Source organism: Dreissena polymorpha, chromosome 3 (assembly GCF_020536995.1).
Source record: "Dreissena polymorpha isolate Duluth1 chromosome 3, UMN_Dpol_1.0, whole genome shotgun sequence".
Classification (NCBI taxonomy): Eukaryota; Metazoa; Mollusca; class Bivalvia; order Myida; family Dreissenidae; genus Dreissena; species Dreissena polymorpha.
The window spans coordinates 147,666,689-147,688,622 of record NC_068357.1 but is presented as its reverse complement, the minus strand read 5'-3'; the positions used below and the strand labels follow the sequence as shown (position 1 = coordinate 147,688,622).

General features: G+C 36.6%; 1 protein-coding gene across 1 annotated transcript in view; it reads left to right on the top strand.

Moving 5' to 3' along the window:
• LOC127871906 (uncharacterized) overlaps nucleotides 1–21,934 on the top strand; it is a 44,607-nt gene that overhangs the window by 11,371 nt on the left and 11,302 nt on the right. Inside the window, exons 3-14 of the mRNA XM_052415187.1 lie at nucleotides 399–533; nucleotides 1,407–1,496; nucleotides 3,247–3,344; nucleotides 3,787–3,814; nucleotides 6,645–7,155; nucleotides 9,932–10,085; nucleotides 11,309–12,558; nucleotides 13,308–13,359; nucleotides 13,913–13,999; nucleotides 15,110–15,309; nucleotides 16,064–16,217; nucleotides 17,286–17,393. Of these exons, the coding sequence (XP_052271147.1) occupies nucleotides 399–533; nucleotides 1,407–1,496; nucleotides 3,247–3,344; nucleotides 3,787–3,814; nucleotides 6,645–7,155; nucleotides 9,932–10,085; nucleotides 11,309–12,558; nucleotides 13,308–13,359; nucleotides 13,913–13,999; nucleotides 15,110–15,309; nucleotides 16,064–16,217; nucleotides 17,286–17,393 (2,867 nt within the window). The remainder of the gene's footprint in view (nucleotides 1–398; nucleotides 534–1,406; nucleotides 1,497–3,246; nucleotides 3,345–3,786; nucleotides 3,815–6,644; nucleotides 7,156–9,931; nucleotides 10,086–11,308; nucleotides 12,559–13,307; nucleotides 13,360–13,912; nucleotides 14,000–15,109; nucleotides 15,310–16,063; nucleotides 16,218–17,285; nucleotides 17,394–21,934) is intronic.

Here is a 21,934-nt window from a genome sequence, read left to right as displayed (position 1 = left end):
TCACCGGTAGGGGACCATATTGCTTGGCAATCTCTTGTTTGAAGCTGGAATTTATATCTAGGACATCCAATGTTTAAGGCTTGGAAGTCAGAACTTTTGAAAGCTAGTGGAATCTCTGGGTTAATTACTGTCAGGGAAAACATTTTTGTCTAAAGTGGATTTTTGTTAAGAAAAGACTTCATTTAAGACTTCATGATGCGGTGTCTCATCAGGGTCTTCGCTGTTTGCTTAAACGAATTTCTGTAAGAAATATTCTAAATATAGAAATAAATACATGTACATGTATACTAGACATCCCTAATTTTGGAAATAAATTGATCCAATTTAGAAGGAAGCCGAAGGGAGAGTACACTAGGCATAAATGGGTTAAGCAGACAAGGCTCATAACACTCTTTCAGGGGAGACGACCCATTCTGAACTGAATGAGGAGGAGGCTGCTGAAGGGAGGCGTAGACGTAGCAAGTCAGCTCATAACAGCGACTACATGCCAACTGACGAGGTCCTCGACGAGATACTGGGGTCAGAGGCTAAAGGTTGGAATTTGGTCATCAAAATAAGCAGTATGCTATAATAGCACTTACAATAAGGCCTGAAAAATCCTGTGTTTTGGGCAACCAGACCCAACCAAGAGGAAACAACAGACCCTTGAGTCTGATTTCCTCAAAATTACCAGTTTTTGTTTTGCTAACCTGCCTTATCTGAATAGTTAACGTTTTTCAAGTAAAAGGGAGATTACTGCATGATTCAAATGATCTGTATTTCTTGCATTATTTGCAAGTCATTAATTACAGTATATTTTTATAGTCAGTCAAACATAAACATATTAATAAACAGCTGTTTTTTTTTCCTTGAGTGTTTAAATATTCAGTTAGCTATTGAGAGATATTTCTGAACATTATATTTCTAGTTCAATGTAGCTGTTTGTTTAGTCCCTGTCTGTTCATTCACTTTAAAAAAAGGGATTTTAATATTTGAATGTTATTATGTAGTACATTTGTGTAATGTTGTTATAGTTTTTTACAAGTTTTTAAATAAAATCATGAGATTTCACATGTAAATTTGAGCTGAAGCTTTCTCTAAAGAGTAATTTAAATAAGATATGCCATACTTGGGGACATACTTGTCTACACCTGCAAAGAATGTTTTTTAGAAATTCAGTAGCATGCAGGGCTTTTTTCCCATCTTTGTGAAGCAGTCTTTGTCCCCTCATTTTATGAAAAAATGAGCCACAAACTTGTCATAATTGCACAAAAATGACTTGAAAACTTTTTTAAATTGTGAAAATTTTACTCACAAACCTTTCCATTTTGAAATTTGAGCAGCAAACTTCTCAAATTTGTGAAAAAAGGCCATTTTCTAATAAATGTCATCATACAAAATGCAATAAATACTGTTGTGGATTTCAGTTCATCGCCAACAACAGAAGAGGAAAAGTTTCACTGTGAAACCTTTCACAGATGCAGATCTTGAGCGCTACTTGGAACCATTTAAACATGGTCAGTATGGAGAATACAGCTAAAGCTTAAATACTCGTGGATATTATAATTATAGTTCTTACTCATGTGCTACTGAAAACACATGAACGTTGTTCATTTGGAAGTATTTGCAATTGTTTTAGTACAGTTTGGCAACATCAGTTTGTCAGCCTGTCTGTAACATTTTCATGTTCATTTCTATGCCCTAGATGGAGTTTCATGAAACTTGCCCCAAATGTTAAGAACGTACATGTAGAATTGATGTGCAGAGGGCATGAGTCAGTGATGCTGGCTCAAGGTTGTACTTCAAGGTCAAGGTTTGAGACCCCATTGTTGTTTTCCCTTTATATTTCCTATATCCTTTGAAGGATTTATATTAAATGTTCATAAAATCTTTAGGGAATGGAGACAAGGTAATGGAGACAATGTGCAGAAGGCATGAGTCAATCGCTTTGGCTAAAGATCAAGTCACACTTGAAGGACAATAGCTTAGCCTTTATTGTTTCCTACATGCTTCATAGCCACTATTCCTATTTAAGGATTTAAATTAAAAAGTTTGTCATTTCGGAAGTTGCTTAAAAGTCACGAGTCAATCACGCTGACTCAAGGTCACTACTTTAAGGTCAAACAAATCCTTGGGGGATTGGGGATTTCTTATGAAAAATCTTTTTGGGAAGTTCCAGAGCAGCTGATGTGCATTATTGTAGGTTTAAAAACTCAAAGTACTTAATGTACATGTATATGACAATCTTATTCACAAGGATTTTATAGATGTTTGACACCCTAAGCATCAAGACACCCATTTGTGGTTTAGGCTGTTCACTAAATAAGCCTTTGTTATTGGTGAAAACTTGATTTTAATAATTGCAATACTGTATGTTTATTGAATTTGTAAAATTGAAAGTAAAGCACTTTTTAGAAAATATTAAATGAAAACATTATGGGGGGAAACATAGGGAAAAAAGTCATTGTGAAGTAATCTAGATAAAACTCATCATCTAGATTTAATTTTGAACAAAGTCTTTCTGGTCTTAAATCAGTGTTATAGCAGGGGTGTCAATTTTCCGGATTATTCCGGAAATCCTGATTTGAGCCGTCCAGGGTTGATTTTGAGGTTAATGTAAATCCGATGAGTTTGTTTAAGGCGGGTGGGGGTAGGGACAAAATTCTTTTAGTGCGGGATCATTTCAGAACGAATATTGTTATGGCATCGTCGGCATTCCGGACATTTGCGCTTGGTACCTATTTTATTTATTGATTTCTGATTGGTAAGCGGCTGGCACTGACATGAGCAGTAACTGGCAAAGTAAAGCACTGCAATATCATATTTTAAAACAATATGTTAATCAAATTATATATTGACTGCGTATTTGCTAGGTTACTGGTTTTCATTTTCTGCAGTCAAACGATATGCATATTTTATTTCATTTGCAAATGATGTATCGCGACATGTTTTCGGACAGTCGTTTTCGGATTCGCTGGTTTGTCGATTTTAATTTAATTTCGAAGTTCTTAATATCATTTGTTTAGAATGACAAATACACTTGCGGTGTTACGAATGGTTTGGTTTATAATATTTCGCATTGTACTCACCAGAAATTGCACCTAGAAAGACTATTTAAAAAAAAAGAACAATAAGCTAGGGCTCGGGGGGTTGGGCCCTCTCTTCCCTTTATCCTACGGCTTAATTTTCCGGATTTCAAATTTGGGACAATGGACACCCCTGAATAGGGAGTATTATTATGTGTTCAAATGTTTTAAACTATTGTAGGTTGGCGCAGGGAAATCGTAATGCGTGGAACTGTCAACGAGCTTTCTCCAAAAACTGCTGCTGATACCTACTACTTTCCGCCAGTTGGGAACAAAATTGTAAGATTGTAATTGCTTCAAAAGTTTATGCTATAAAAAGCAATATAAGAAATACCACAATCCAAGAAATATAGAAACTGGAATAAGACACTATTTCTGAAATTAAGAACCTAGAAAACAGCTAGCCTTTAATCAGAATAATAAGATAAGGAAACAATCTTGAGCTTGAAAAAAATCCACTCTGTATTAGGACTTGGTATTAATAAAACAAAGGGTTATAATTCTGAATTTTGACCAGACAATGTGCGGCATGCATACCCCATCCTGTGACAGGTATTGTTGTTTATTCAAGTAAGCATGAGATAATAAAAAATGAACATCACAGTTTTTCTGAATTTTAAGTCTTACAATAATGGAAAAATCTAAATCATACTGTTGGTTTGCAAAAATATTATACTTGTGTTTTGCTAGCTTGTCATGTAATATGCTGTTTCTTTTGCAGCGCTCAATGGTGCAAATAGCTGACTATTGTAAGTTTATAAAAAAAGTACTTTTTTGTATTAGTGGACATCTTTCCCCATCTTGTTCTAAACCATTAACTGAAAATGATGAGTGTGAACCTTTAAAAGGACCGTCAACCGCGATTGATGAAAAAAGAAAAGTTCTAAAATACCGTATTTTTGTACAATTATTAGTTTATATTGATTAAAGTATCACGACTGGTATATTACATTACTTGAAAAAAGTTTTCATATTTTCAGTATATTCGGTATTTAATTTTACTGGGTACATGTACCAGGTAACTACCATTTAACTATAAATAACACAAGTAGATTGATCATCATCGTCACATGGTAAACCCAGGAATGAAAATTGTGCATGCGATGGAATTGTATATATTTTATATATAAAATGATCAATCTTCTTGCGTTATTTATAGTAAGTGTATTGTTATGTCCCCTATTTTCGCGATGTACTTTCACTTTCACATCGCAAAATTTTATTACCGAATATACTGAAAATATTAACTTTTTTCAAGTAATGTAATATACCAGTTGTGATTTTTAATCAATATAAACTAATAATTGGAAAAAAATATGGTGTTTTAAAACTTCTTTTTTCGTCAATCGGGGTTGACGGTCCCTTAAAATATGAGCTACTGTGTGCGATAATTTTGCGTTCTCATATTTTATGATGGTTGATCAAAATCATCAATTAAAACCTTGAACAAATTGTTGCTCTGCCTTTTTGGTTAGACTGCAAGATAAACTTGAACTCTTTAAGTTACATCATTAATATTGAGTTTAAAAAATGCTTGTTTCATTTAATAATTACAAAAGTGTTTATTTTTAGCTCATCTATTTTTTGAAAAAAAATTATGAGCTATTGTCATCACCTTGGCGTCGGCGTTGGCGTTGGCGTTGGCGTTGGCGTTGGCGTCGGCGTCCGGTTAAGTTTTGCGTTTAGGTCCACTTTTCTCAGAAAGTATCAATGCTATTGCATTCAAACTTGGTACACTTACTTACTATCATGAGGGGACTGGGCAGGCAAAGTTAGATAACTCTGGCGTGCATTTTGACAGAATTATGTGCCCTTTTTATACTTAAAAAATTGAAAATTTTGGTTAAGTTTTGCGTTTAGTTCCACTTTTCTCAGTAAGTATCAATGCTATTGCATTCAAACTTGGTACACTTACTTACTATCATGAGGGGACTGGGCAGGCAAGGTAAGATAACTCTGGCATGCATTTTGACAGAATTATGTGCCCTTTTTATACTTAGAAAATTGACAATTTTGGTTAAGTTTTGTGTTTAGGTCCATTTTATTCCTTAAGCATCAAAGCTATTGCTTTCATACTTGCAACACTTACTAACTATCATAAGGGGACTGTGCAGGCAAAGTAATGTAACTCTGACTGGCATTTTGACAGAATTATGTGCCCTTTTTATACTTAGAAAATTGAAAATTTGATTAAGTTTTGTGTTTAGGTCCACTTTATTCCTACAGTATCAAAGCTATTGCTTTCATACTTGCAAGATTTATGAACTATCATAAGGGGACGGTGCAGGCAAAGTTATGTAACTCTGACTGGCATTTGGACGGAATTATGGGCCCTTTATACTTAGAAAATTGAAAATTTGGTTAAGATTTATGTTTTGGTCCACTTAACCCCTAAAGTATCATAGATATTGCTTTCATACTTGGAACACTCACAAACTATCATAAGGGTACAGTAAAAGGACAAGTTGCATAACTCTGGTTGTCATTGTTACGGAATTATGGCCCTTTTTTGACTTAGTAACTTTTAATATATGGTTAAATTTTGTGTTTCGATCCACTCGAAGTATCAAGGCTATTGCTTTCAAACTTCAAATACTTACATGCTATCATGAGGTTACTGTACCTGGCAACTTGAATTTTACTTTGACCTTTGAATGACCTTGACTCTCAAGGTCAAATTATTAAATTTTGCTAAAATTGCCATAACTTCTTTATTTATGATTAGATTTGATTGATACTTTGAAGAAACTACTCTTACCTGACATACCACAATAGACTTCACCCAAACCATCCCCCGTGCCCTCCCCCCCTCCCCCCCCTCCCCCCCCTCCCCTATTTTTTTTTTTTTTTTTTTTTTTTTTTTTTTTTAAGATCATCTCACAAATGACCACCACACCCTCACACTATACCCCCACCCCACCCCCCCCCCCCAATTTTTTTTTTTGATTTTTTTTTTTTTTTTTTTTTTTAAGATCATGTCACAAATTATCACCACACCCTCACACTATACCCCCCCCCCCCATTTTTTTTAAAAACGGTTATGTTTGAAATACCGTCCAACCATCGCACCCAAACCCCCTCCCCCCCCCCCCCCCCCCCCCCCCCCCCGATTTTTTTTTTTTTTTTTTTTTTACGCTTTTTTGGAAGATAATGTAATAAATGTCCACAACCCCACACTATACACCCCTCTTCACTCCACTCCTCCCTCCTTTGTGATTGAAAATGAGAGTCCCTTCACCTTTAAAAAGAAAATAGATGAGCGGTCTGCACCCGCAAGGCGGTGCTCTTGTTTTATATTATTTGTTAGTTTCAGATGCATCCATTATGCAATATTAAATGAGCCAAAGTCTGTGAAAACTTGTTTTAATGCATGTGCATAAAGTTTAGCCCCAGATTAGTCAGTGCAGTCCGCCAAGACTTGAGTTTTTGTTAAGAAGAGACTTGAAAACAAAGAATTCCATGTAAGCAGAAAGTGATGTCCTTGTGGACTGCACAGGCTAATCTAGGACAACACTTTACACACATGCATTAAGCCCAGTTCTTCCACCATATGTATTTCCATGGTCCTTGTTTATGCAGTGAGCAGCCATGAAACTTCCCTAACAGTGGACAACTTCACATTCATGAGGAGACCAATCGGTGCTGGGGATGGAGAAATGGTTCGAAATGCCTCATCATCTGGTCGAGGGCCAAAGACCGGAGTATCAAAACTAAAACTAGCAAGCCCGAAACCAGTGGTTGTGTTGAAGCGGACTCAAAAATCACAAACAAAAGTTTTTCGTAAATTTCCCAATAAGGAAGTACAGTTGGTTCACGATGATAATGATGGCAATTACGACACGCCTGAAGTGGTTATCGAACGGGACTCTGACGATTTTGTAAACCACATCATTGCATCAGGAATCGCGTCCGAAGAAAGAGGCAAGATTGATTCCCCGAAAAAGGACCAGAATGGACATGTGATGAAAAACGAAGGGTCGAACATTGTGATCATGCATCCATCCAATGAGGCTGTGATTCTGTCACCGTCTAGAAAAAAGACCATGAAGGCTACGGCAAGAAAAAGCACTACTCAGAAACATTTCAAGAAGTAAGTAAAGGGGTAGAAACAATGCAGCTGTTTTGGATATACTTATTTATCAAATTTAAATAATTATTGCTACCAACATGTATAGAATTGTTAACTGTTCACAGTATCTCTAAGATGTTTTCTCTGTATCCTCTAGCCTTGAGCATATGTAGTACTTTCTTGCTTATGTTAGTGAAATAATTTCTCAATAATGAACAGAAGTTCATTTTTGTGCTTTAAGTATATTTAATGAATCATGAATATATGTGTGTCTTTTTCTAATTATTACCATCATGATTTTAACTTAAACAACCTTGGGGTGAAAATTAAAACTGTTAACCATATCGTACAGGCTCCATTAACTGCCCTCCACTGTCAGACACATTGTCTTAAATGGTTGGTATCTTGTCATAAAATCTTGGACTGAAATAATTCCTTGTTTACAGTAAATTTCAATCTCTCTTTTAAGAGTATTCATATTGATGTGACAACATACAAAATATTACACTGAAAAAATATATTAGTTTAGTATTAAATATGAATGTAAAACAGATAAATAAAGATAAATAGCCTGTTCAAATTTTGTGGTGACTTGTTTGTCTCAGCAAACTTCTATGATTTTTTTTTACTTAACGAAAACCTATTTATGATATTATTAATAACATTGTCTGTAAATTTAGAAATCAATAGCAAGTAATCATTTTTCACTTAATGCAAACCAAAGTGTGTTAGGGCCAGCCAAACAAAATGAGATCGAACTTTGTGATGAGATCGAACTTTGTGACGTAACCCGAGAAGTTGTCAGAAAATTCTACCCTCACAAATTTTAGGCTAATGAGACAAGATTTATATATATGAGCCGTGGTCTGTGAAAAAGGGGTTTAAAGCATGTGCGTAAAGTGTCATCCCAGATTAGCCTGTGCAGTCCGCACAGGCTGATCAGAGACTACACTTTCCGCTTTATGGTATTTTTTGTTTCACAAAGCCTCTTCTTAGCAAAAATCCAATTTAGACAGAAAGTGTTGTCCCTGATTAGCCTGCGCGTAATGCATAGGCTAATCTTGGTCAACACTTTACACACATGCATTAAACTTTTTTGTTCACAGAGCATGCCTCATATGAAACAACTCTCAGTGCTTCATAGACACTTTCAGCCAATAGAAAATTTGAGGCAAACAAGTGTGTCATCATGATCAAGTGTCCACTGTATGTGACTGTTTTCCTAAATGTAATGACTCTTTTGTAAGATGGTAATAACAAATCTTAATTGTCCGGCTTTTCCCAAAACATTTATAGACCAGTTAATTAAAAAGGAATTAATGATTTGCCGAAAGTTGCCAACTACCTTTGTAAGCTTTTAAAAGTTTTGCCACTTCTGACTGTTGGGCACATTATACCATTTTAATTGTTAAGTACATGTATTTACCAATCCAGTATTTGTGAGTTCATTTCCAGCAGGACATGAAAACTGGTGTCAGGTCTAGTCATGATATAATTTTCTACTTCAACTTCCTTTTATCTTTGATTCTTGTACGGCATTTCTCAATTATTGCTATGTTTATATATCTAATTAGTGCTTGTTTACCACTTCAGTCATGTCAAGGATGACGCATTAAAAGTGAGGATAATTAATGTTTAAATGACTAACACAATATGACTCAAATAATGTTTAAAGTGTGGAATAATCACTGATTGAACACGTAGTGACTTAAATAGTATATGACAGGCTGTTGTTAACTGAAATGCTATTATACAGAAAGATCAATTCACGATGTTTGTATTAAACAGGATGATAATTGCATGATGTTGTACGACAGAAATGCTATTAAACAGGGGAAACAATTCATGCTGTTCTATGACTGAATTTCTTAACTACATTTGTAACTTAAGCAAGGTCAACCATTCATTATGTTGTATTACTGAATTACTATGAAGCCTGGTGAACAATTTATGATGTTGTATGACTAAAATGCTATAGAACCAGGTCAACAATTAATGCTTTTGTATGACTTAAATTCTTTAGTAAAGGTTGAACAATTTATGCTGTTCTATGATTGAAATACTGTTAAAAACAGTAAAAAATAAAACACAAAACTAACAAGACAGTTGATCTCATGCTGATTTGATTTCAGGCCCATTCCATACACAGGTATAGAGAACCTCTGCTCTTTGCGATGTCCAGGGATGGAGGGTATACCTCGTTAATCTCACGCTGAATTGCTTTCAGGTCCATTCCATACACAGGTATAGAGAACCTCTGCTCTATGCGATGTCCAGGGATGGAGGGTATACCTAGTTAATCTCACGCTGAATTGCTTTCAGGCCCATTCCATACACAGGTATAGAGAACCTCTGCTCTATGCGATGTCCAGGGATGGAGGGTATACCAAGTTAATCTCACGCTGAATTGCTTTCAGGCCCATTCCATACACAGATATAGAGAACCTCTGCTCTATGCGATGTCCAGGGATGGAGGGAATACCTAGTTAATCTCACGCTGAATTGCTTTCAGGCCCATTCCATACACAGGTATAGAGAACCTCTGCTCTATGCGATGTCCAGGGATGGAGGGAATACCTAGTTAATCTCACGCCTAATTACTTTCAGGCCCATTCCATACACAGGTATAGAGAACCTCTGCTCTATGCGATGTCCAGGGATGGAGGGAATACCTAGTTAATCTCACGCCTAATTACTTTCAGGCCCATTCCATACACAGGTATAGAGAACCTCTGCTCTATGCGATGTCCAGGGATGGAGGGAATACCTAATTAATCTCACGCCTAATTACTTTCAGGCCCATTCCATACACAGGTATAGAGAACCTCTGCTCTATGCGATGTCCAGGGATGGAGGGAATACCTCCCATGCTCCACTGCAACGTGTGCATGTGTCTCTTCCACAATGAGTGTGTCAACTACTTTGGGCAGGACAGCGACTTTGTGTGTCTGGTGAGAGCAGTTGCTGCATTCTAAGTTTAAACCTAGCATTTGATTTAATTGCATAGAAAGCCTAAGGCTAATTTGAAATGTTCTCGAGACTGTTTCTTGGGACAAGAACCAGTACTTGGTGTCTATGGGGGAGATCTAAAGAAGGCTTCCACGGTGGGGATCGAATCTGTGACGTCCTGGTCGCTAGTCAGACACCATATCCACTACGCAGTCTTCATTCATGCTGCATTTTTCACCCCTTTTTTGCTCAAAAGCAAAACCAGCATAAAACCAGAACAGCCTCTGAGTAACTCGCAGTCTGTTCTGGTTTTATGCTGTTTGCTGCTCATGAGTACCTTATGGTTGGATATAAAGCCTTCAAAAATTGTATCTAGTGAGGAATGTCTTAAATTTAATTTGATCTTCTAAAGGACTTCAAATGTGTCATAGTGCATATCTGAGTGGTATAGGGTTAACATGATTTGTACAGATTTTCCTGTGTATACAATCAACAAAATTAACAGTTTTGCCCACACATTTTCTTGTAGACAATCAGCATGATTAGTATTATTATCCAATAAACGTTTTTTATATGCAAAAAGGCAGAATGACCATGAGCATATAATAGCAAGTAATAATAGTTCTCAATCCCTGCAATTTAAACATCAAAAAAGTTCTTGCATAATCACTGTTTTTTAGCTGAAAAGCTACTTGCATCATTCTTATCTATTACTGTTTCATTTTCTTAAGCATTCTAAATGTTTCTGCTGACACAACTTTGAATGGAAAATCTCTTTGGTAAAGAGAATGAAAGATGCTTTTCTTGCAAGTGAACACAAAATGTGGGTATGCCTATTTGAGTTTATCCTGATTTACGTGCAACATTGACCTTATCAAGGGGTGGCCAAATAAATTTTTGTGTCTCCAGTCAAGGAATTGGCAAGGTATATTAGGTTAGTGTTGTATTCATACGTGCCGCATATCATAGCAACACAGCACTAATTTAAAAATACCTCTACTTCTTGCAGGATGTTTGCATGGAGTCTTAAAACATTTAAATGTTGGGCGTACATTTTTGGGATATAAAAATCATGGATCGGTCCACCCACAAAAGCAAATGACCCACAAATAAAAATAATTTTACAGAATTTGTTTTATGCGTCTTTCCATCATAACTTGTTATATTTTTTTATTGGCACCAAAAATGTATGTACTGAATATTTTCTTCATCCCTTTGTTCACAGAGATGCAAGGATGTCCAAGACTCTCTTGGAAATTTCAACCCCACAGTGACCTCCTCCAATGACAGCATGGTGATGAAGGTTAACGCTCCAATGATCTTATCCCAGTTGGGAGCAACATCAGGGGACTCTCGACCTATCAAAATGGTCCAGGCAAATGTCCCACTGTCAACCACCATTAGTGGTATCCCTTTTCACTTCTCGAATCCAAATGTCTCAGGAATGGGACTGCTGAACTCTTCGCTTCAGTCCACTCCTGCGACTTCTTCACCTTCAGTGGCCTTGGCCTTATCCATGGCAGGTCTAACTCCTGTTTCTTCATCATCAGTATGCCCCATTCAACCAGCAGCTTCCATCAAACAGGAACCTTTTGATAATTATGACACTGATGGTGTGCAAGCGAGTAGTGATGCCTTGAAAGGTCTTAAAGCTGCTCTTCTGAATAAAATCAACAGTCCAGACCATCCCGTAATGACAGTTAGTGGGCAGGACAAAATGTTCAAGACGATTTCTCCCAGGCCGACTAGTTTCACCTCTGGTAACACTAATATAAACCCAGCTTATCCTCTCTTGAGCACCATGCCAAGAATACCTGTCGTAAACACAACCAGGTTTATGACATATGGTGCCCCCAGAATGCCTGTTGTTAACTCACTGTATCAGCCTCTTCAGAATCCAGGCCCGCCATTGCCTGGCCTTGTTTCAATGAACTCAGCGAACAAATCTCAACAGCCTTTGCAAACTGTGCCATCACTATTGGGCCCAACTTCTATTGTCCCCGTGACAACATCTCATGGGTTAGCTGTGGGTGAGACCCCTTCGAGTGGACCCGTAGTTGTCAATGCGAAGCATGTGGCCCCGATGAATGGTCAGTTGTTAACGTTACCCCACGCCGTTGTAAAAAGGTTAAACTTGAACAAAGCCCTATCGTTAAAGATAAACAACAAACAAATCTATGTGCCTCCGTCAGCGTTCTTTCAGTCAAATGGTGGTCTTAAAGTATTTTTGCCTCTGAACACATTTCCCGCTGCTGATGATCAAAAAATGGATCTGTCGGTGTCAAATGAGAAATCAACGGATGATTCACTTGCTAATGGGCCATCAGAGAAACTGGAATCAGTGAAAAGGGCAAGGGCTAGTGACATCAGGAAGTCTAAATATTACAGCAAGTTTTGTATGATAAAAGCGCTTTATGGAGGTTATGACGTGATGACTGTAATCTTCCGTTATCTGCAATTGAAGGATTTGTTGCGGTAGGTACAAATTGTTGCTTGTTTATACGCTTTTCAGAACTAGATATAAAAAAGAGTAGGATGGAATAGAAACAATTAGTAATTCATCAAAAGTAAAAGTTATTTTAGTTTAAATCGTTTTACCATGGTAAGTTTTTTTATTATGCTCCCCCCAATTTTTTTTGGGGGGGAGCATATAGTCTCCGCTTCGTCTGTCCGAGCGTGTGTTCGTGTGTCTGTCCGACCGTGCACAATTTTTGACCGGGCTATTTCTCAGCAATTAATGACTGGAATTCAATTAAACTTTATGGGAAGCTTCACTAACAAGAGGAGATGTGCATGTTATCAGCCGGTTCTGGTCGGATGATTTTTCACAGAGTTATGGCCCTTTGAAATTTTCCATTAACTGTACATATAGTGCAATTCTTGTCCCCCCAACTACTAGACGTTTCCTTTTATCTGAATATATAGTGCAATATTGTGACAAAAAAAAACTTTGGGGAGCATCACCCGTCTTCGACGGTTTCTTGTTCAAGGAGGCATATGTTTAAACTGAATTGAATAGAATTTTAAAGTTCTCTAAGCTGTACTTTGTAGATTAGGGCATTTATTGTGCAATTAAAATGAACATGTACAAGTCTGCACACTTCTTATGAATGTTGTTGAGTTTTGTTGTTGATTAACCTTTGGAATATAAAGTTGTGCAATGATTTTCTGGATGAAATTTTTTCATTTGAATTATTTCCCATACTGATGTGATCATGTTTCAGGTGCAGCGAAGTGTGCCGGACTTGGAGACTGATCTCGATGTCACCTAATCTGGTAGTAACACATTTAACTACTGCATATGCTAAAAAAATTAACCATGTCAAAATGTTTTTTACCAAACTGCAAAACCTCAAGAGGACTTGTATGACACATTGTCTGATTAGGTGAGAATCATTTTAGTGTTTGGGTCAATATATCAGACATTCTTGCTTTTAACCTTTTAACTGTTTTATTCTGTTTACAGTCCATATGTTGGACAACCTCCAAATATTTGTGATTTGTTTTGTGTTTTTTTTGGTCAGATTTATCTGACTTTCTTAGAGTCTGTCTTACACAGATACATATGAGTTTCCCATTTAGAAAATGGGACATAATGAGTGTGCGTTAAGTGTTGATCCGGTACGAAACTTACCACATTAATTGAATTTTTCCTCAAGAAGGAATTACTTTAAACAAAATATCACATACAAGTGGATAGTGTTGTCCATTATAAGTCTGTACAGTCAGGTTCTACACTATACGCAAGGCATATAGCTACACTATACGCAAGGCATAAAGTTTTCCTATAGTGTGGCTCATGTTTTTACATGTCATCTTTGTGTTCCAGTGGAGGCGGGTCAGTTTTAAAGGGTGCAGGATCTCAGACATGCAGAAGGCCCTTCAGTACATAGGGAGCAGACTTGCCCAGAGAATTGTTAGTATTATTGCCTGACAGTTGTCATGGTTTATAGTAAACAATTTTCACATTATCACTCGTGCGTTTTAGAACACTCAAGCATGAAGTGTCAAGGTCAGCTATTTTGGCCACTATTTGCAAGGCTTTGTGGGCCCTCTGTCATGTTTTGTCAATATTTTGCTGATTATCACTTTACTGGCTAGCTAACTGTTGTATCATTATTGATGAAACTTGATCAGAATATTTATCTTAACAACAATAGTTCTGCCTTAAATTACGGATATATGTGTCAAGAAAATAGATCAACAGATAAAATCTAAGAAAAACCGTAAATCACTCTTGAAGCCACATTTATTACCAGGCAATATAAAACTTAATCAGAATTCATATTTGCATTATCTAGGCAGAGTCAGAATTTTGGTAACTTGGTAAAAAAATTCACAAAAAATGTTACTAGGTATTGTTGAAGGAAACCACTCTAGAAGCCAAATCACTGCTATTCTGGCTCATAATTTACTTGACAACATTTAAGCAAACATTTTTTAATCCAAATTTAAGAAAATGTTGCCCAAGTTTTAGACGAGTATTCTTGCCGCCTTTTGTAAATCTAGAAGAGGTGGGATTGAGGGCATGTCTGAGGGGATGAAAATTCTATCGACTGATTGGCACACCAAAAAAATACACCTCTTGGACTCTAGAGGCCACATTTTCTGTCTGATCTTCATGAAACTTGGTCAGAAGATTCATCCCGATAATATCTTGGAAGAGTTAAAAAATGATGCCGGTTGGTTGAAAAACGTGGCTGTCAGGGGGCGGGGCATTTTTCCTTATATGGCTATAGTAAAACCTTGTTTACACTCTAGAGGCCACATTTAATTTTCCGATCTTCATGAAACTTGGTCAGAAGATTTGTCCCAATAATATCTTGTTATCTCAGTTGAGCGACTTTGGGCCTTTCAGTCCCTCTTGTTTGTTAGATTATAAGGATTGACTGCTCAATTTGTAATGGCAACACAATATGAAAAGGGGGATCAAAAGAACAAAGACATTTGTTTAAAGGGTGATAACAATCAACAATATTATTTATTAAACAATAGTAACTAAAATTATACTTCCATCTGGTTGCAGAATCTGGATGGATTGGGTCACGTGGGGGATGAAGCCAATCGTACATGGCACCAGCTGCTAGTGTCCCTACAGCACGTACCCACGCTGCGGCACATCACGTTTGGTGTGATACCGTCCACTCCCCTGCAGTCCATGTGCTCACGGCTGGTCAACGTGGAAGGGTTCTGTGCTGAGAAAATTGTGGAGTCCAATGATGACTGGTGAGCTATTATCAGTGATGGTATTTTTCCTCCTTTAAGGAGATTTTCTCTCTTTCAATGTCAAACTCATTTTACAAATAGTTATTACCGTTTTTGATAGATCTATGTACACATGATGAGTTAAATTGAACACTGTGGGAGGGTCACGCATGTTTTTCTCCTGAGTAGGTTATTTAATCACACCCCAAATCTTAAATGTTTGATAGTCATAAAATGGTCATTGTGAATTTTAAAACAACTCCACCATCTGCAGAAATTTGGTGTGACAATAAATTATATTAATATTGTGAAGAACATTTCACACAAAAATGGTTTTAAAAATGGAAATATAAACTCTTGTTCATAATAGCCTTTTTTGGCACCTTATCAATGATAATTTAAATAGCAATGAAGATGTATCTCTTCCTTTTCCCATTATGTCCAATTTTACATGAAGTCCTTGTAATATACATGTATTGATCTGTTACCACTCAGATAGGCTCTTTGACGTGATTGTAATCCCTTAGAAAATCAAATTAAATTTAAGACTTTTTTTTACCGCACGTAGATTCAAATTTTACATGCATTATTTACAACCCTTATATACTGATGAATAGCAAACAGCGTAAAACCTGAACAGACTGCAAGTAAAGACTGCGAGTTACTTGCAGGCTGTTCTGGTTTACTGCTGGTTGCATAAAGAGATTTTGACTTTGTGGTAAAAGAGTTTAATTTGTGATATATTCCCTCATCAAAACTTGACCCCACTTCACAGGGTGAGCCCCACAAAACTGGACATCTCCAAGTTCTCGTGCATGACTGGACTTAGGGAGCTGCGCCTCTCTGGGCTGGGCGGTCTCACTCTACCCTCGTTCAGCTTCAGTGGGGGACTGGCCGACCTGGGCGTGCTTTCAAAACTGACCACCCTGGTAAGGCACCTAGCACTGGTATCACAGAAAAATGCGCAAGTAAATATTCTGAAGAAAAAAATCACATTTTAGTGGGGTAACAAATATACAGGTCAATATTCTGACAAAAAATCACACCTTTGACTCGTATCACAGAAATATTCAAGTCAATATTCTTATAAAAAAATCACACCTTTGACTGTTATAACAGAAATGTGCTAGTCAGTATTCTGAAAGAATCTTACCTTTGACATTATTAGAGAAATACGCATGTCAGTATTTCGGAAAAAGTCACACGCTTTACTGGTATTTCATAAATAAGCAAGTCAATATTCTGAAAAAAAATCACACCTTTGACTCGTATCACGGAAATACATAAGTTAATATTCTAAAAACGAAATAACAAATTTTCATTAAGATATGTGAATAAGCAAGAATTGACAGCATGTACTGGTAAGGGGCCTCAAACAAAGTATCACAGCAAAATGCAAGAAAATATTCTGAAGAAAAACTGAGCACTTTTGAAGTGAGACTAAGAAATAACTGGCCTGGTAGTCCCCAGGGTGTAGCTGCACCTTGACAAGTTGTACATGCCACACCCATTTTTGGGTCACTAGGTCAAAGGTCAAGGTCACTGTGACCTCTAAAAAAAATAAATCTTACAGGCTTTCATTTATTCAAAACTGCACCCGCAGCCGAGCGTGGCAACCGTTATGCAGTGCTCTTGTTGTTTAAAGATATTCTCTTCGTAGCAAAATTCTAGTTTAGGCAGTCAGCACAGGCAAAACTAGGACAACTGTGTCAACACTTCACACATGCATTAACCCTTTGCATGCTGGGAAATGTGTCGTCTGCTAAAATGTCGTCTGCTGAATTTCTAAAATTAGCATTTTCTTCGATTTTTTTCAAAGAATACTATCATTATAGCAAACAGTTTGGATCCTGATGAGACGCCACGTTCTGTGGCGTCTCATTTGGATCCAAACGGTTTGCAAAGGCCTTCAAAATTTGGTTCCAGCACTGAAAGAGTTAAACCTCTTTTCCACAGAGCGCGGCTCATTTTTAGTAAAATCTTGTCGATCCTTGCAGCATTTGACGTCTCTGAGGGAGGTGGAGGGGTCAGAGTTCAGCTTCATATCACTGCTGAGCAACCTCTCTGACCTGGCCCTGGGGGACTGTACAAAGTGGACCCAGGAGGTATGACCAGTGTTGTGTAACCATTGTTTTCAATGGAAATCTTGAGAACTGAAATTGTTTTTTCACAATTTTTTGGACACTCGGTTTTGCTTTTCCAACTATTTTAAAGGGACACCGTCTCAAGTATATTATTTACCAAATTAAATAAATTTTGCTGTACTTTATGTACATAGAAATGTATGAGAAATCTGGCCCTTATAGATCAGCACATAGGATTTATGACATTAATATCTCTTAAAAATCAGAAATAAAAAGAATGAAGTTGAATTTACATGTAGAGAAATTTTGAGATTTAAGACATACATTTTGCTTCAAGATTTACATATACAAAATATTCAAATATCTGGTAACCAGAAAGTAACGTATCATACAGAAATCTTTCAAAGGTAACTTAGATATAAACTCTCTTTGTAAAACTGGACTGCAAATATATGATGACAGTTTTTTTAAAGTTTCTGTGAAAATTGAATTAATTAAGGCAGCTTACATGGTGAATTTTGTGAAGAAAGGGAAATATTTCTGAAGTTCTTGGTTGATTTGGCTATTTAAATTGTCCTCCATTTTTTGTCAACAAACATTAAGAGTAGACTTGATGATTTTGGCATTTTTATTGTATAAACAAAGCGCAGTTACTTTAAAAAAGGTTTTTATTATGCTCCCCCAAAATTTTTGGGGGGAGCATATAGTCGCCGCTTCGTCTGTCCATGCGTGTTTCCGTCCGTGCACAATTTTTGTCTGAGCTATTTCTCAGCAATTTAATGACCGTAATTCAATTAAACATTATGGGAAGCTTCACTACCAAGAGGAGATGTGCATATTATCAGCCGGTTCTGGTTAGATGATTTTTCACAAAGTTATGGCCCTTTAAAATTTTCCATTAACTGTACATATAGTGCAATTCTTGTCCGGGCTATTTCTCAGCAACTAATGACCGGAATTCAATGAAACTTTATGGGAAGCTTCACTACCAAGAGAACATGTGCGTTTTATTAGTGGGTTCTGGTTAGATAATTTATTAAGAGAGTAATGGCCCTTTTAAATTTACCATTAACTGTACATATAGTGCAATTCTTGCCCGGGCATTTTCTCAGCAACTAATGACTGGAATTCAATGAAGCTTTAGGGGAAGCTTTACTACCTTGAGGAGATGCACATGTAATTTGTGGGTTCTGGTTAGATGATTTATTTAGAGAGTTATGGCCTTTTGAAATTTTTAAGTTGCTAAACCATCCATCGTATTATTTTGTCCAAAGTTATGCCCCTCAAGACGTTTCCTTTTATCTGAATATATAGTGCAATATTGTGACAAAAAAAAACCTTTGGGGAGCATCACCTGTCTCCGACGGTTTCTTGTCAAATTTGGTCTCTATTTGATGTCAAAAAACATTTCCAGAATGATTGGTTAATACTAAATGAGGACTGTATGATCAAGAGAGCAGAAAGGATGAACATGCGGTGAAGGATGTTTCCATAATACAGGCTGTCAAGCGGTCATACTTTTTCCTACTTTTTCCTACTATTTCCTACTTTTTCACCAGGATCCTACTTTTTCCTATTTTTTTACCAAATCTTCCTACTATTCCTACTTTTTCATTTTCAATGGAGAATTTTATTTTTTTTAAGAGTTTATTTAGTAAACTTGCAGGATGAATGAATCTATGGCATGACTGTATCCCTGTTAATGTGCATTCATCTAGATGAGACCTGACAACCCATGCTGACTGTCTGCTAGCACCTCTTCAGGAGCATAACTATTTATTTCTTATGTAACTTTTAAAATTATTGACAAGTTTTTTTTTGAAGTAACAATAGTGCCTTGTTTACTTCCTTAGCATTTGTACACTGCAGACTTCACTACCTTACACAGTTCCCAGTGATGCAAGAGCTGAGGGAACCCATTGTTCATTCCAGTTTTATTTTGTTTCCATTGACAACAATTTGACCAAACCTTATGCATGTTTACATGATATTGCTGTTTGGAATGTAGAGATATAGAGATACATGTATTGTATGAGTGGTTATGTAATATGGAATTTATTACACAAGTTATTGGAAAAAAGATAAAACTGATGCTTTGCAGAGTTTTCATCATTTACAAATATAATGTAATAAATTCTGTATTACATGACAACGGATATGATGTTCTATTGATATCATAGGTACATCATGTTTAGTAATTAAAGATAAATGCACAGGGCCTAAATGCCCTGATACATTTTTATGCTCCCGGTAGGGTGGCATATTGCAATTGTACTGTCAGTCCGTTTGTCTGTCTGTCTGTGTGTGTGTGTGTCCGTCCAAAAACTTTAATATGGGCCATAACTTTTGCAATATTGAAGATAGCAACTTGATATTTGGCATGCATGTGTATCTCATGAAGCTGCACATTTTGAGTGGTGAAAGGTGAAGGTCATCCTTCAAGGTCAAAAGTTAAAAAATACAATCCAAGGGAAGTAATAAGCTTTAAAAGGGAGATAATTTCTAAACCTGCCAAATGATATATTGAAATTTTATTTCAAAGCTGCGCAATAGTGGGCATTGTGTTTCGGACAAACACAATTCTTGTCTAATGATGCCATAGCTAGTGAGGTAACTTCAAGGTGTTAAAGCGAAGTATTAAAATTATCAGTGATTTTTTTTGCTTTAATTTGTTACAGCCTGTGCCATTTAAATTGGGAAAATTAGCGCGATAAACCGTGAAATTGGGAAAAATAGCGCAATGAATCATGAAGTTGGGAAAAATAAAGCATTATAAATAGGATTATAAGTAACAGAAGTGATATTGTTTTTAAGTGCATGTTCAGGGAGTTTCCTAGAAAAGGAGTCTGGTCAAATTGGGATTTTTTAACCAGGTTTTCCAAAGGAAAAAACTGGTTATTAGATTGGCGAATGCGGGCGGGCTGGCTGGCGGGCTGGCTGGCTGGCGGGCTGGCGGAATAAGCTTGTCCGGGCCATAACTATGTCGTTCATTGTCAGATTTTAAAATCATTTGGCACATTTGTTCACCATCATTGGACGGTGTGTCGCGCGAAATAATTACGTCGATATCTCCAAGGTCAAGGTCACACTTTGAGTTCAAAGGTCAAAAATGGCCATAAATGAGCTTGTCCGAGCCATAACTATGTCGTTCATCGTCAGATTTTAAAATCATTTGGCACATTTGTTCACCATCATTGGACGGTGTGTCGCGCGAAATAATTACATCGATATCTCCAAGGTCAAGGTCACACTTTGAGTTCAAAGGTCAAAAATGGCCATAAATGAGCTTGTCCTGGCCATAACTATGTCATTCATTGTGAGATTTTAAAATCATTTGGCACATTTGTTCACCATCATGGGACGGTGTGTCCCACGAAAGAATCACGTCAATATCTCCAATGTCAAGGTCGCCACGACTAAAAATAGATTTAAAAAAAAAAAAAAACTTACAAAGGGGGTTAATTTTTTTTGTTCTTTTCAAAAGTTCAGTTTGAGTTTTCTCCCTTTATCAGATTTTTTTTTCACAATGAAAACCTGGTTTTGTGACAATTTTGTCCCTTGTTTTAATCAATAAAAGTGGTAAGTTTGGGAATGATTTATGGACAAAAATGACTAAATTCAAGTTATATATTCTGTAAGATGTTTAAAAAATAAAGTTGAGACCTAGATTTAAGAAATTATAATTAAGTTATATGAGACTTCTTTCTAAAAAAAAAAAAAAAAAATTTTTTTTTTTATTTTTTGGAAGTTTTTTTTTGGGGGGGAAATTTTGGTCAGATTTTTGGGAAAAAACGTGTATTTTTGCGATTGGGAAGCAGCCGAAAATCGGCTGTAAATTTGAGCAAAAAAAATCACTGATTATTAAACGGCATTATTACACTCCCGCAAAGTCATCAATAATGTAAAAGCCATTATTTGAAACTGGAATAAACAATGTAGTGCAACTGTTTCATTGCCTAATCAATGCTGTCATAAAAGATGTCAGGTGATAAGGTCCTATCTCCAGTTGCATAATCTGCTCTGCAATGACCAGTCATTTTGAATGTAACTTAAGTCATTATAACTGCACCCTATTGACCTTTCGACAGCTAGAGTGAAGCCACGCCCACCGATTTCAAGGGGGGTCACTCCGCCGAAGTCCGTCATAAAAATGGCTACGCGAATCGGCCGCATAAGTGAACCAAAAAGGCCTCATGGTATACCAGAAAGGCCATACAATAGTTTTTATTATCATTGAATAGTGGTGCTGAATATAATTATCATATCTATTAAATAGTCAAAACTTTTTTATTAGTCTACTTAAAAGCCGTTAAATTTATCATCAAAGTCGGCAAAATTATCGCCAATTATCGCATACAGTATGAATTGTTCGTTAGTCACAATATTTTTCCTTGAGTAATAGATGTTTCAGTTTTTTAATTAAAAGCCGTTAATTTTTGCAACCGATGGCAACATCGCAAATGTGGCACAGGTAAGTAAATTTATTATAATAGAAGACGAAGAACGTTTTTATTGAAATCCGATATAACACATATCTACAATGCGTTTGGTCAAAATGACTC